The sequence below is a fragment of the Gobio gobio genome (assembly GCF_949357685.1).
Source record: "Gobio gobio genome assembly, chromosome: 21".
Taxonomy (NCBI): domain Eukaryota; kingdom Metazoa; phylum Chordata; class Actinopteri; order Cypriniformes; family Gobionidae; genus Gobio; species Gobio gobio.
In genome coordinates, this window is record NC_137117.1 from 29,404,108 (window position 1) to 29,418,875 (window position 14,768).

General features: G+C 41.9%; 1 protein-coding gene across 4 annotated transcripts in view; it reads right to left on the reverse strand.

Annotated features, from left to right (window-relative positions):
- Positions 1–14,768, reverse strand: part of LOC307117702 (F-box only protein 44-like) — a 20,213-nt gene that overhangs the window by 1,942 nt on the left and 3,503 nt on the right. The window contains exons 1-5 of one of the 4 annotated variants that reach the window (XM_079802704.1): positions 1,626–3,532; positions 1,292–1,565; positions 503–617; positions 266–361; positions 18–153 (exon numbers count right to left, since the gene is read on the reverse strand). In XM_079802704.1, coding sequence (XP_079658830.1) covers positions 18–153; positions 266–361; positions 503–617; positions 1,292–1,565; positions 1,626–1,826 — 822 coding nt within the window. In that variant the 5' untranslated portion in view covers positions 1,827–3,532. Of the gene's footprint in view, positions 1–17; positions 154–265; positions 362–502; positions 618–1,291; positions 3,533–14,768 lie in introns of those variants that run through there. The other 3 variants (XM_079802705.1, XM_079802706.1, XM_079802703.1) reach the window with 3 other exon arrangements.

Sequence of the window (14,768 nt, forward strand, 5' to 3'; positions counted from 1 at the left end):
AATTTTCTTCTACTCACTTCACACCACTCCAGATCATTTAACCGAGGATAGTAAACTGACTCAGGCTCAAAGGTACTGATGGGTTCTTGTTCCTGATCAAGCAACTCTACACAGATCTGATACTCAGTCCCACAATCACAGCGCGGGGCACACCTGCACCAGACAAAACATTAAAAAATTATACTTTATTTAGTATACTTTAAGTGGTATAATAAATAAACCACTGATACGGTAACATGAAATGAGAGTTTGAGCAAACACTCACCAGTCTGATATTTTGATATGAGGCTGCTGTTGATCCATGAAAGCAGCACTATAACCTTCTTCTGTCAAATCAATCAGCTGTCGCTTCAAACATAACCTGAGGACAAAGTTTATACGGGTGAAAAAGAAAGCCTCAGACTCATCTATGTCAATTTGGTTAAACTGAATGAAAATTGTATTTTAATGCAAATAATTTCGGTTTGAAGTTTCAACTGAAGAATAGTCATATCAAACTTACATGTAAGAGGTGACAAAGCATTTTGGGACTGTGTGATTTGGGATTTCCAAAGAATTATCTTCTACTGTCCAGCCGTCACCACCATTCTGTACAATCTCCCATCCACTGAACTCATCTAATCAGACCACCAGAGAGGAGAACATCACATAAATAGGGCAAGTGACTATTGGCATAGCATTTCCAGGAGGAAAAAAGGTGGGAAATGAATAGTGTTAATGTTTTATTTTATTTTTATTACAACACAAGTACCATAGGTTCATATAATCCTATAGATATAAGAGCCTTTGAATATTGTCTTGGACAAATGGGGGGCCTTGGAGTCATTTAAACCCGGGTAAATCATTTTAAGACTGATTAGGTCCCTCTTGGAAGTTTGCCATTTCTACATGTACCTTGAAATGTGCTCTAAAGATCAACAATCACAATTTGTTGTGAGCCAATAACCAAAGATGATTGTTGTGGTTACACACAAAAGTAAATTAAAAAAAATTAAAAGTAAAAAAAACGTAATTTTGTAATACATATCACTTAAAAAAAATAGGAAAATAAAAAATAGTCAAGCAAGGTATTTTTTTTTTTACATTATAATGCACAGTATGAAAAATGGATAGGCCTATGCAATTTACGATTTACTAAAGATTAGCCTACATTCAACAGTAGACTATTATTCAATTATTAGTGTTTTTTATTATTATTATTGGCTTATGCTGATGATGGGGCTTCTGGGAAACATGCCAGCCCCGAATATGAAGTGCTTTATTGAAACATTATTTATTTCCAGTGGCTCACCTTCTGCGCTGGGATTCTTGATTAAGTTCCGTCGTCCTCTTAGAAAGTAAAACTGGCGCCAGTCCTCTGGTGGTCTGGACGCATCACAGGGCTGGATCCCCTCTCTCCGACAGCGCTTTCTCCAGTGTCCACCACTGTCCACCACCACCTTCCAATTACGACACACCAGCCGACAGACTTGCACCACCTGATGTGCAGGGAGGTTCAGTAGGATCTCCTCAACCACAGCAAGAGGAACATATCTGCTGACCTGTGACAGAGGAAGAAGAATTGCCTTCAGTTCTTTTTTTTTTTTTTTTTTTTTTTTTTTTTTTTTTTTTTTTTTTTTTTTTGCCTTCAGTTCTAATCCAGTTGGAAAATCCAGCAGTAAAACGTGGTTGCTGGATTTCATCAGCATGTCCCAAAAAACAGCTTGACCTGCTGGTCGTTGTTTATTGTCCACCAGCTTGGAATTGAAACAAGTTATGTTCCCAAAAAAACTACGGTCTTCATGATCGCTAGATTGTCCAGCAGAAAAGTCACTCCATTTCCGCATTATGCCTGGACCAGTTCGGGTGCGCAAGACTCAAAATTGATATTAATATATAATATAATATAGGCAGTAAGATCATGATCTTTCCTGGGATCAAAAATGAAGGCACCGAATTCAATGAATGACGGTACATTCAACTGAAACAAAGAACTCATTAACTTACTGCGTCTGATCTGTTTTCAAAGGCCCTCGAAGCAATATGATCGCTCTCTGACATTTACGTTCTACAGTCTGACGATATTAACTATTATTTATGTCCGACGTCGCCCTTCTAATCGATGACAACGACTCTTAATGCGGCAGCACCCTACTTCTGCAAAAGTGGAATATGTCAGAAGAGCGTCTGGGCGGCTGTCGGATGACGCTGACAAGCAGACCCGTTATATTCTAGCTACTTCTTTCAGATTTCCTGTAAGTCTGGGTGCGTATTACAGAAAGTGAAAGAATTTCAGTTAGAACCTCATTTAGGACAACGGCTGTTGCAGAATAACATTTCCCAAGTGCATTAATATTATTATCTTAACAGAATATAAGGGTTTTACAGAAGAATCCTAACTTGAACAACCCTTTATCCAAGTTTCTTAACTTTAGCATAGCCTGCGTGCTCTCCGGACATCGAGGTCATGTTTACCGGAAAAGTAGAAATCATAGGTCTCTTATATTTTTTGGCATGTTGTTGGAAATAAAAAGCCTACTTTTTTATTTTTATTTATTAACGTTGCACCAATAGCTCATGTAGATGATTGGGTGATTAGCTATGTAGAAAATTAGATTGGGGCAACTTAAATTGATAGAATTGTCTCTTTCTAAATTTTATTTTTTTTTATTGCAAAGTCACCTCTTAAATCTCTCCACCGATGTATGTTTGGGTTTGATGAAACAGCTCACAGAAACAAATCCCAAATGAGACAACTCAACTTCAAAAAGGAAATCAGGAAATATTCAGTCATTGACACTGATGCAAAAACAATTAAAATTTCCTGTGGCTCTGTGCAACACTGGTATTAAAGCCTTCATCTGCCATACACGGTTACAAATAAATGACTGCTCAAATTGCAGTGATTTAATCATATAAATATTGTAGAACGAGGTAGGCTACACTGTACAAAACAAAAACAAAAAACACGTACAAACTGTGAAATGCATGGCAGCACAGGGTGCCAAACATTTACCATCAATGAAAATAACAGTTAAAGATCATTAAAAAAAGAAATGGTCAATGACTTGCAGAAGTGTCTGCCAAACCAAATAAAATTTAAGATAAAATGTCTTAATATTTTATAATACTTTTCCTTAAAGGTGCACTATGTAATTTTTTTTCAGTAAAATATCCAACAACCACTAGGCCAGTGTTATTTATTTTGTTGAGTTGAGTCCTTACAATATCCCAAATGTTTCCAACTATTTGTAAATCGTGAGAAAATTGCTATTTTAACCAAGGAACCGGGACGTGTGAGGGAGTCGCCTGTCAATGGCGTCATATCTGCGTTACCCTCGGTTTCCGATTTTATTTTGCAGAAACACTTTACTCTCACTGCAGTGTGCCACAAGTGTCATAGCAGCCACTGAGCGAACGCACAGAGTAACGTCATAACTTAATTTTCAACACACTCAGATGTATGATGAACAAAGCTGCGTTACCTCATACTCATGACTGGAAAAGCGGAAATGGCGCCGGCGACTGTGGCATAATAAAAGTCCCGCCACCACTGTCAATTATGCCATAATAATAGTCCCGCTGCTCGCGAGGCGTGTGTTGCGCTATTCTTATTAACAATCACTCCAGCGGCCTTGCTCAGCTCCCACAACACTCGGTCCTGCTCTGCTTCATACTACAGTAACATTAATAATCCCATCCATGAACACGATTTTTATCCTATCCTGAGTCCTATCCCGATTCTTTTCCACCGGCTGTGAGGTGAAGACCACATGTCCCAAGATTCTGCGCTCAAACTTGGCATCATCAAACTACGCCTTTGTTTTGAATAGACGAGGTGACCTCTAGCGGACGGAAAAGTTACATAGTGCAGCTTTAAAGGTTTTACAAAAAAACGGTTACTTTACAGATATTTCCTGGATTATTATTGTGAAACATTCTCTGAAAAAATATGTTTTACAGTTACTGTCTTTAAATAAAGCAACATGCAGCATAACACTAATGTTTTCAACGAAGCACAGGCTCTACTCTTCAGCACAACGGTGACCCACAAAACAGACGATACAGAAACCCTACAGAACATTAAACACTAAAAGATCTCTCAAGATCTCAGTATCTCATAATAATAATTATAATTTGTTACATTTATATAGTGCTTTTCTAGGCACTCAAAGTGCTTTACATAGAAGGGGGGATCTCCTAAATCTTCACTTATTACAATCCAGTCTGACTTTTGTAGCGAATTAGCTCTGAGGGGAAATATTAATAAATATTCATAACTCATTATGATTATTCATTATGATTAATTATGAATATTTTAATCAGTTAAATAGATTAACTTGATGTATAGCTACATTAACATTACAATCAATCAATCAGCTCCTATGAACGTTCAGTATTGATTATTAATTAATTCTTAGAAAAGGATATTTTTCATGGCTACAGAAAAATAATTATTTCTTTTAATTTACCTAAGCGCTTAGAGCTAAACTGACAGAAAACATACATACACAAAACATATACATGGTAAGAGGAAAGGGTGTGTGTGTGTGTTGTGTTGTGTGTTGTGTTGTGTTGTGTTGTGTTGTGTTGTGTTGTGTTGTGTTGTGTTGTGTTGTGTTGTGTTGTGTGTGTGTGTGTGTGTGTTGGGGATCGCCCCACTGAATGCCAGTTCTTTAATGGTGTTAACCACTTCAGCACTCTGATCAGAGAGGAGGAGTCATCAGATTTCGTTTCCACCTTTTAATAGTGCAAGTTTCAACCTTGTACACATGGCAGTATACAACTGTAGGTACTTTCTGTAATAAACAAATTAAACAGAAGTAAATAACTAAATGCCAAACTTAAATGTCCACATACTGTTGTGATAAAACAGCAGATTACAAATCAAACAATATTACCAGCTCGCTCAGTCTCTTTAGCAGTATAAGAACAAGGAAATAAACTGAATATAAAAAGAGCATATAAACCACTTCAGGTACATTACACCATCCTCATTTTGGTATTAAAGTATAACAAATATAGAATATATGAGAATCATAAACATAACTAAACGAGGTAGCCACTATTAGTAAGATAAGCCGCGATGCTAGCGGCACTTTCACGTGCGTTTCACGTGGGTTTCCCGTGGCGAACTAATCATCATAAAGATCGCGAAACACCCGCGACTAACAGGCTTAATGCCAGAGACAGTCTCAGCAGTATAAACATCCAGTATTACAACCATAAAGTCATAGATAAACTTACTGCATCAATAACTTTGTCTTGCACTCAGAGATGCTGCACGGGTGAAAAACTGCGTCATATTCTGACAGCTCCGTAAACGTAACAGAGAACGCATCACTTACGCCAAAACCGTATCCACTATAAATTGCGTAGTACGTTCTTTCCATATGGATTAAGTATTTTGCATAATACACCCTGCTTACATATAAAATACAGCGGGATACATAATATTGAAAGCCATATAATTAAAGAATTCACAACAGCCGCCCCCACATTTGAGCAGCAAATGTGTCAGTTAAGAGAATTCTTTAAGAGTCTTTGTTGTCATCCTCAAGAGCAGGCAACAGAATGAGGCGGGCCACTGGCCTGGTGTACACTTTGCCTCTGACCAGGACATCTGCTGTTCTCACACACCCATCCTTACTGACCACAGTCTTAACCACTTTACCAATAGGCCACTGAGCTCTTGGAAGTTGTGGATCAATTATCAAGACCACTGAGCCTACAGCCAGATTGTCCGATGGTTTGTGCCATTTCTGGCGTGTCTGGAGCGTAGGTAAGTAGTTCCTTGTGAATTGAGACCAAAACTGGTCCACAAGATTTTGACAATGTCGCCATCTGCGCCGTCCCATTTCTCCTGAGGCATAGGCCACCTGTGGAAGCGATGCATCCCGCCGCCCCATGAGCAGAAGGTTTGGTGTAATGGCGTCGAGGTCTGCGATGTCTGCTGAGATGTATCCCAGGGGTTTTGAATTCAAAATGCCCTCTACTTCTACTAAGACCGTAGACAGAACATCTTCAAAGACGGACTGACTCCCCACTGCTACCTGGAGAGCAGCTTTAATAGAGCGGACCTCTCGCTCCCAAACACCACCAAAGTGAGGAGCATTGGGCGGATTGAACTTGAAGAGGATCTGGTAATCTGCTAACTGCTCTTTTAATTGAGATTCCATCGCTGCAAAGGCTTCTCGCAGTTCTCTTTCGGCACCACGAAAGTTTGTGCCACAATCCGACCTGATCTCCTTTGGTCTGCCACGTCTGGCTATGAATCGTCGAAGAGCAAGCAGAAAAGCGTCCACATCCATAGAGTTGAGAAGCTCTATGTGAACAGCTCTTGTGGTGAGGCATTTGAAAATGACACCCCAACGCTTCTCAATCCTTCTGCCTATTTTGACATGATATGGGCCGAAACAGTCCACTCCTGTAGAATAAAACGGCGGGCAGAGAAGCCTGAGGCGCTCTGGTGGCAAATCTGCCATCTGTGGTACTTTAGGCTGAGCTCGCCATCGTTGACAGGATGCACAGTTAAGCTGGTGGTGTTTAACTGCTTGGCGCCCCCGCAAGATCCAGTATTGCCTCCGTATTTCCGCATACACTCGTTCTGTACCCGGGTGCAACAAACGCTCGTCGAAGTCTTTAATGAGTAGCTTCGTTGCTGGATGCTGTGGATCTAGCACTACTGGATGAATTTGTTCAACATTTGGGCTTTCCATTCTCCGTAATCGTCCTCCGACTCGGAGTATGTTAGTCTTTGGATCCCACTCTGGAGCTAAACACCTTAGTCAACTGTGGCTTGGTATAAGTTTGTGTGTTCTGAGGGCTGCTATTTCCTCAGGAAAACTTGAAGCCTGACACTCTCTCAGTAGGACCAATTCTGCTTCACGATGATTGATGAGCTGGGTGTTTATCGAATCATTTGTAACCTTTTGACAGGCTTGTCGAGTTGCTTCCACTAACTCTTTCCATGTGCTGAACTGAGCGGCATCTAGACGGGTTTGATCTGGTTCCGTAGTGGTTAGGCAGCAGATAGTGAGACTCTTCAGTTCAGGTAACTTTTCTGATTTTGTCTGTTCAGGTCTCTTTGGCCAGTGCTCAGAACCCAGTTTTAGAAATGATGGTCCCTGACTCCAGCGACCAGGCACAGTAAAGTTTAAGAGCGGTTTACCTCTTGTGATATCATCCGCTGGGTTCTGCTGCGTGTCTACGTACCGCCAAGCACTGTGCTCTGTCAACTCCTGTATTTCTGAGACTCGTGTTCCAACGAAGACTTTGAACCTACATGAGTCGGACTGAAGCCACTCCAGCACAGTTGTAGAATCCGTCCAGAGAATTGTCTGCTGGAGAGTGAGAGTGATCTCATCATTCAAAAGCTTTGCTAGCTGGGCTCCTGCCAATGCTGCGCATAGTTCCAAGCGAGGCATGGACTGCTGCCTCTTGGGAGCAACTCGCGATCTAGCCATGACAAAGGAAGTATGAATGACATCTTCGGTGTACTCTACTAAGTAAGCCACCGCTCCATAAGCCCTCTCGGATGCGTCGCAAAACACATGGAGGTCATATTTTCTTTGAACATCATTAGGGAAAGATGAGTAACAGCGTGGAATGGTTATCACACTAAGATGCTGTAACTCTTTTTCCCAGGCGTTCCAGGCAGCCTGAAGATCTGGCGGCAAATTTGGGTCATCCCAATCTCTTTTTTTTGACCACAGCTGTTGAATGAGCACTTTTGCTCGCGTGGTGAAAGGCACAATGAAGCCCAAGGGATCATACTGCGTTGCTAGCACTTGATAGGCTGTTCTCATTGTTAATGCGGCATGTTCAATGGGACGATAGTGGTATCCTAAAGTATCAGCAGCACAATTCCACCTGAGACCCAAAGCTGGCTCCATTGGATCAGTCTTGTTCTGCACTAGCCATTGTTCTGCAGCCAAGGACCTTGCTTCAGTGGGTAGATGTGCTATCACTGATGACTGGTTGCTAGCCCATTGTCTGAGGTCAAATCCACCCTCTGACAGCAGATTGCGCAGTCGATCGATTGTGAGCTTGGCCTCTGATGCGGTTGGAAAGCTTGCCAAATAGTTGTCCACATAAAAACTCTGCTGCACTGTTTGTAAAGCATCTGGGTAACTCTCTTGGTTATTGCGAGCATGCTGTTGAACAGCAAAAATGGCACAACATGGGCTGCTGGTTGTACCGAATGGTAAGACCTGCCATTCATAGACGTCTGGACAGTTCTCACTATGTAAATCTCGCCAGATGAAGCGGAGTAGAGGTCTGTCCTCAGGCAACAGGTGGATCTGATGGAACATTCCGCGAATGTCTGCACTTACAGCCACGGTGTGTTGCCTGAATCTCAAAAGGACTCCCAACAATGATGGGCCGAGTGCAGGACCTGGCAGAAGCTGATCATTCAGAGAAAGACCTTGATACCTGAATGAACAATTGAAGACCAGTCTGGATTTAGCATTGTGGCACACCAGGTGATGGGGAATGTACCAGGTCTCCTCTGATTCAGTAACTTCTTCAGGTTGGAGCTTAGTAACATAGCCTGCCTTGATAAGCTTATTAATCTCACCAGAGTACACAACAGCTTTCTCTGGGTCTCTCTGAAGTTTCCGCTCTGTGCTCCTCAAACTAGACATGACGGATTGGATTGTGCTTATGAGTTTTGGGGCACCAGGTCTACGCAGGAGGGGGGTGGCATAGCGTTGAACTTCTTCAACCTTAATTCTCTGCGTTCGGCATTCGAGAAGTTTAATCGCCTCTTGGTCTTCTTTGGAGCGAATCACCAGTTTCTCATTCCTATAAGGCAGGATGTCAAGTTGCCATAACTTCTCAACATTACGACAGAGCAAGTCATTGGAGCAGCCAGTTGACACGAAAAGACACTGCTGCACTGAGTTGTGGCTTTGTGTGCTCTCCTCAGCCCCTTGTAAGGCCCAGCCCAAGGCGGTGTGCACTGCAACTGGACCACCTTTAGTTCCTTGACGGACTGGCCTATCTGCTGTGATAAGATGGACATGGTCTGATCCTATCAGGACCAGTGGACGCACATTGTGGAATGACTGTAACGGAAGCTCTCTGAGGTGAGCGTACCGTTTCTGAAGTCTCTGCACTGGATATGATTGCTCTACTAAGTCCAGCCCCGAAGCAGTGAAGGCCCCAAGTATCTGGAAGCGCCTCTTTGGTTCACTCTTTGGAGAGATTTCCAAGTTAATCTTGGACCCAGAAAGGTGAGTGATGTCAGATCTTACTGTGCGTAGAGCAAGTGTTTCGGGTTCACCCTTCAACTGAAGTTCATGGATAGCTATTGGCAAGATCATGGTTCGCTGCGCTCCATCATCCAGCACAGCGTAAGTCTCCACTGACCTGAACTTGCTGTGTAACAACACTGGTACCACTTTAAGAAGCACTCTGCTGGTGCTGGCGGGTGTGAGGTAAATACGACTCTCTGATGTACTTGATGTACAGTTTGTTGGATCATCACGGGCGATACGGTGAAGCACCTGGAGATGTATTCCACCACAGTCACTGCATGGCTTTTTGAGGTTACATATGTCGGGTACGTGAAACCGTGCACATCGCCAGCATCGCTTTCCATCAGTAATCCACTTCTGCAGGTCAGCAACCGTCTGCTCTTTGATGTTGTCACAGCGTGTAATGTAGTGCTCTTTACTGTTGCAAAAGAGGCAGTGTACCTTGAAGGGTTTCCTCTGCTTGAGCTCTTTGGGACGGGTAGAAAGCACAGTTTCGTCAGAGGATGCACCATGATAAACAACTAGACTTGGTCCCTTTGGTTTAGCTGGGGCTTTCTCTTTACCAACACCCGGAAGTCTCTCATGCTGGTAACGCTGTACTAATCGGATAGACAGTCTCTGCTGCTGTGCCTTGACTTGCAGCCATCCAGCAAAGTCCTGTAAGTTATAAGGATTAAGACTTATGGAGTTGAGCTTACCCTGCTGTTGAAGGAACTCAATGAAGCCATCCCGTAGATACTTTGGCAGCTTGCTAAGTAGACGGTCTACATGTGAGCAGCAATTGAGCTCCATCCCCCTGGGTCCCTCTAGTGACAGCAGCATACTGACTAGGAGGTGAACTCGCAAAGCGAAGCTCTGAAAGCTGTGGTTATCATTGGGCTTGACATCTGGTGATGTGAGGATGGCTGCTATCTCACTTTGAGCCAGTTGATGTGGCTGACCGTACTGTAATTGAAGTGCTTGCATGGCTGCTGAATACGGATATGGGTGATGCCGACAAGACTGCGCGATCATCTGAGCTTCAGGCAGTTTAAGATGTTCCAACAGTACATGATATTTATATTTCTCCGTTAGCTCGGGGTAAGGCTCAAGCAAATTGTCCAATGCCAGCTTCATATTAGCGAATTCTCTCTCACTGTCACTTGTGAAGTCTGGAATTTTAGGTTTAGGGGGGCTATACATCATCCGCTGAGATATACTACCACCTGGTGGAGCTGCGGACTGAGATGGTATCAGCTGTGGAGGAATGATAGCTGCAGCAGGGCTCACTGAAGGGAGTAACCCAGGGATCATGGTTTGGCAAGGAGGGATATAATTGAATGAAGTAGATGCCTTCACTGGCTGTATCTGCGAATGTGGTGTTGCAAGATAGCCGTAAGGTGTCATGGGATGCTGATAGACTGGTACTGGTGCCATCAGCTGCTGCTCAAGAGGCTGGAATGCTCGTTCAGCTTCTGTAGCTACAGTTCGTTCATGAAGGGGCAGAAATCTGGCAGAATGAGATGGAACAGGCTCAGATAGTGGTGGTAATGACAGATGAGAGGTGGGCGATGCTGTGCCAGAAGAGAGGGGAGAATATACTAGACCTGTAGTTTTTGATTGATTTGGCTGGATTGGAGTGAATCCAAGATTGCGACTCTCTACCTCTGCTTTAGAAACAGCACCTGTCCTATGTGAATTTCCTTCATATCTCACCGATGTACATACAGCAGCCTGTTTGCTGACACGTGACACTGTGTCATGTGCGTGTATGGGCGGAGGGCTTGATGCACCACAATGTGTCGGCGAAGATTGGAGCGATGATACAATAGCCTGTACTGGTTCATTGTCCTCATTTTCCTCTTCTTCTCTCAAGAACGATCTGATGTGTTCCATCATCTCGTTTCGACGGTGCTTACGTTTCTGAAGCCGATCTAATTTTCTGAGAAGATTGTCCATTTCCACTGTCTCCTCTTCCTCCTTCGCATTCATGGATTTCATGAGTTTTGTCATTGAGTCCATATTCAGTACGTCTGCTTGACTCGGACTGGGCGTGTCTCGATGTCCATCTGGGCTGGAGGCTGCATCTGCTTGACTAGTATACACTGCGGCTGCTGCTCCTCTCTGCTCCTCTGACTCTCTATGAACAGGACTGGAGGAAAGGGCAGGTCGGTGATGGAAGTCAAGGATGTAATCCTCAAAGCGCTTGGGTGTCTGACATCGTCGTGCTGGTCTTGCTCGATTATCAGCATGGAGAGGGGATGTTAGGTTGCCATCTGATGACATTCTGAAGCAGTCAAGATCCGGCTCGAAGGACCATTTGTTGGGGATCGCCCCACTGAATGCCAGTTCTTTAATGGTGTTAACCACTTCAGCACTCTGATCAGAGAGGAGGAGTCATCAGATTTCGTTTCCACCTTTTAATAGTGCAAGTTTCAACCTTGTACACATGGCAGTATACAACTGTAGGTACTTTCTGTAATAAACAAATTAAACAGAAGTAAATAACTAAATGCCAAACTTAAATGTCCACATACTGTTGTGATAAAACAGCAGATTACAAATCAAACAATATTACCAGCTCGCTCAGTCTCTTTAGCAGTATAAGAACAAGGAAATAAACTGAATATAAAAAGAGCATATAAACCACTTCAGGTACATTACACCATCCTCATTTTGGTATTAAAGTATAACAAATATAGAATATATGAGAATCATAAACATAACTAAACGAGGTAGCCACTATTAGTAAGATAAGCCGCGATGCTAGCGGCACTTTCACGTGCGTTTCACGTGGGTTTCCCGTGGCGAACTAATCATCATAAAGATCGCGAAACACCCGCGACTAACAGGCTTAATGCCAGAGACAGTCTCAGCAGTATAAACATCCAGTATTACAACCATAAAGTCATAGATAAACTTACTGCATCAATAACTTTGTCTTGCACTCAGAGATGCTGCACGGGTGAAAAACTGCGTCATATTCTGACAGCTCCGTAAACGTAACAGAGAACGCATCACTTACGCCAAAACCGTATCCACTATAAATTGCGTAGTACGTTCTTTCCATATGGATTAAGTATTTTGCATAATACACCCTGCTTACATATAAAATACAGCGGGATACATAATATTGAAAGCCATATAATTAAAGAATTCACAACAGTGTGTGTGTGTGTGTGTGTGTGTGTGTGTGTGTGTGTGTGTGTGTGTGTGTGTGTGTGTGTGTGTGTGTGTGTGTGTGAATTAAGGCCAGTATCACTGATACTAATATACTGATAACATTTAATTGAAACTGTGCCCTTCCTACCTCTATAACAAGTAGGAAATATACAGAAATGGAAAAGTTATCAAACAGTTTTCACTGCATAAATTATAAATAGATTAATACTTTTTACAGCTACAAAAGTTCTTTAGTCAAGAGCCGTGAGTAATTCATTACTTTTGATCTTTACATTAATGTCATAAATGGTCACTGTCACTTTAAGGCCTTCCGATGTCGCACATGAAGCAGATCTCCTCACAAAACTTTACGTTCATTTAAACGTTATTTCACTCAATTAAGACTACTCTTAAACCTTAATCGTCCCTTGGGGTCCAGCTGACCCCACTGGACTTTTCCTCCATTTTTTAAAAGTGTTCCCTTCATCTCAGGGCCATGAGACTCGGTGACTTTTCCTAAATAATCTATCTAAACATGCACAAAAAATCTGGGCTTGATTTGGTTGTTCTAAAGGTGTGTAAAAATTTTTTTATCCGTTTAAGTCCCTCGGGGTCAGATTGACCCCACATTGAAAATGAATGGGAAAGTGTAAAAAATAAAAAAAATGCACTTTTTTTGTCAATTTTTTTTTACTAAATCCAGTATAAATCTGAAAATTTCCACATTTATATCAAGGTCTGGTCCTAGAGCATAAACACAAAGTAGAACGAACTTTCTGTCTCATACGCACACACACACACACACACATAAGCACACACATGTGTATGACTGCAACAGAGAGCATTTTTATAGAAACTGGCAAATAAAATCAACAAAACTGGCATAAATCTGAAAGATTTTCATACATAAATGAAGTACTAATACTAGAGCACAAATGCAATATGGAACAAGCATGTTCACTCACACGCACACACACACAAACACAAACACAGGTGTCTGGAGCATTTTTTTGGATTTTGGCAATGAATGGGAAAATGTAAAAAATGCTTTTTTTTTCACTTTGTTTGTAAAAAAAAAATCAACTAAATCCAGTATAAATCTGAAAATGTCTACATTTATATCAAGATCTGGTCCTAGAGCATAAACACAAAGTGGAACAAACTTTCTGTCTCTCACACACACACACACACACACACACACACACACACACACACACACACACACACACACACACACACACACACACACACACACACACACACACACACACACACACACACACACACACACACACACACACACACACACACACACACACACACACACACACACACACACACACACACACACACACACACGTGTGTGACTGCAACAGAGAGCATTTTTATAGAAACTGGCAAATAAAATCAACAAAACTGGCATAAATCTGAAAAAATATTCCATACATAAATGAAGGACAAATACTAGAGCACAAATGCAACATGGAACAATCTAGAGAAAGAGAGGGAAAAGGGCAAATAAAAGAAAGATGAAAGGCAGCTTAACTTTTGCATAACTTCTCTATGAACCTCTATTGGATAATGTGGTCATTGCACTTTCTTTCTCTTTAACTATAATTCCTAAAGTTTTTCCACAAACCTACAGATGGCGGTATTCTATCCCTAACACATAGAGCAATGTCCAAAACGATTTATATTTATTTAAGATCATCATTCAAGTGATTTTTTCATAAAAAAATGATTTTTAATGAGCCAATTTATGACATAGTTAAGTATTTGTGCAGTAAATAGGTAAAAAAACTACCAAATACCCACAAAAACAGCATAAATGTATAGTTGAGAAGTAAATAAAAAAAATGATATATAGTTTTCCATGTAAAAAAAATTATATTTCCTTATGCAATCGCTCTGTAAAAGTTTGGGGTCTATCTGACCCCAAGGGACTCAAACGTAAACCCTACTTGAGGGGCGATTAAGGGTTAAGAGGATACTCAACAAAACTGGCATGTTGGCATAATTGTGTGTGTTATTGTTAGTTAAAGCGCGAAAGAGAACTCGATTCTGGCGCTCTGTCTGTGCGCATGATACTGGCAGGTATCATGGCTCAGACTGCACGTTCTCTTTGCCTTGTCGCTTTTGAATGGTTTAAAAGCATTTGCATAAATAAGAGCGTGATCATATAATGTAACACTAGCCAAAGGATGACAGAAAAAAAAAAGCGGATGCTGCTTTATTTTCCTCCTGACTCTTCTCCTCCCATTTCTACCATTGATACTTCCCGCGCCCTGCGCAGATATCAACAGCGCAACTGGGTTGTAGGTTGCCAGGTCGAGGTCACAAATGGGTTGAAATCAGTCTGAATGTGTCGATCGTATGAGTAACGTT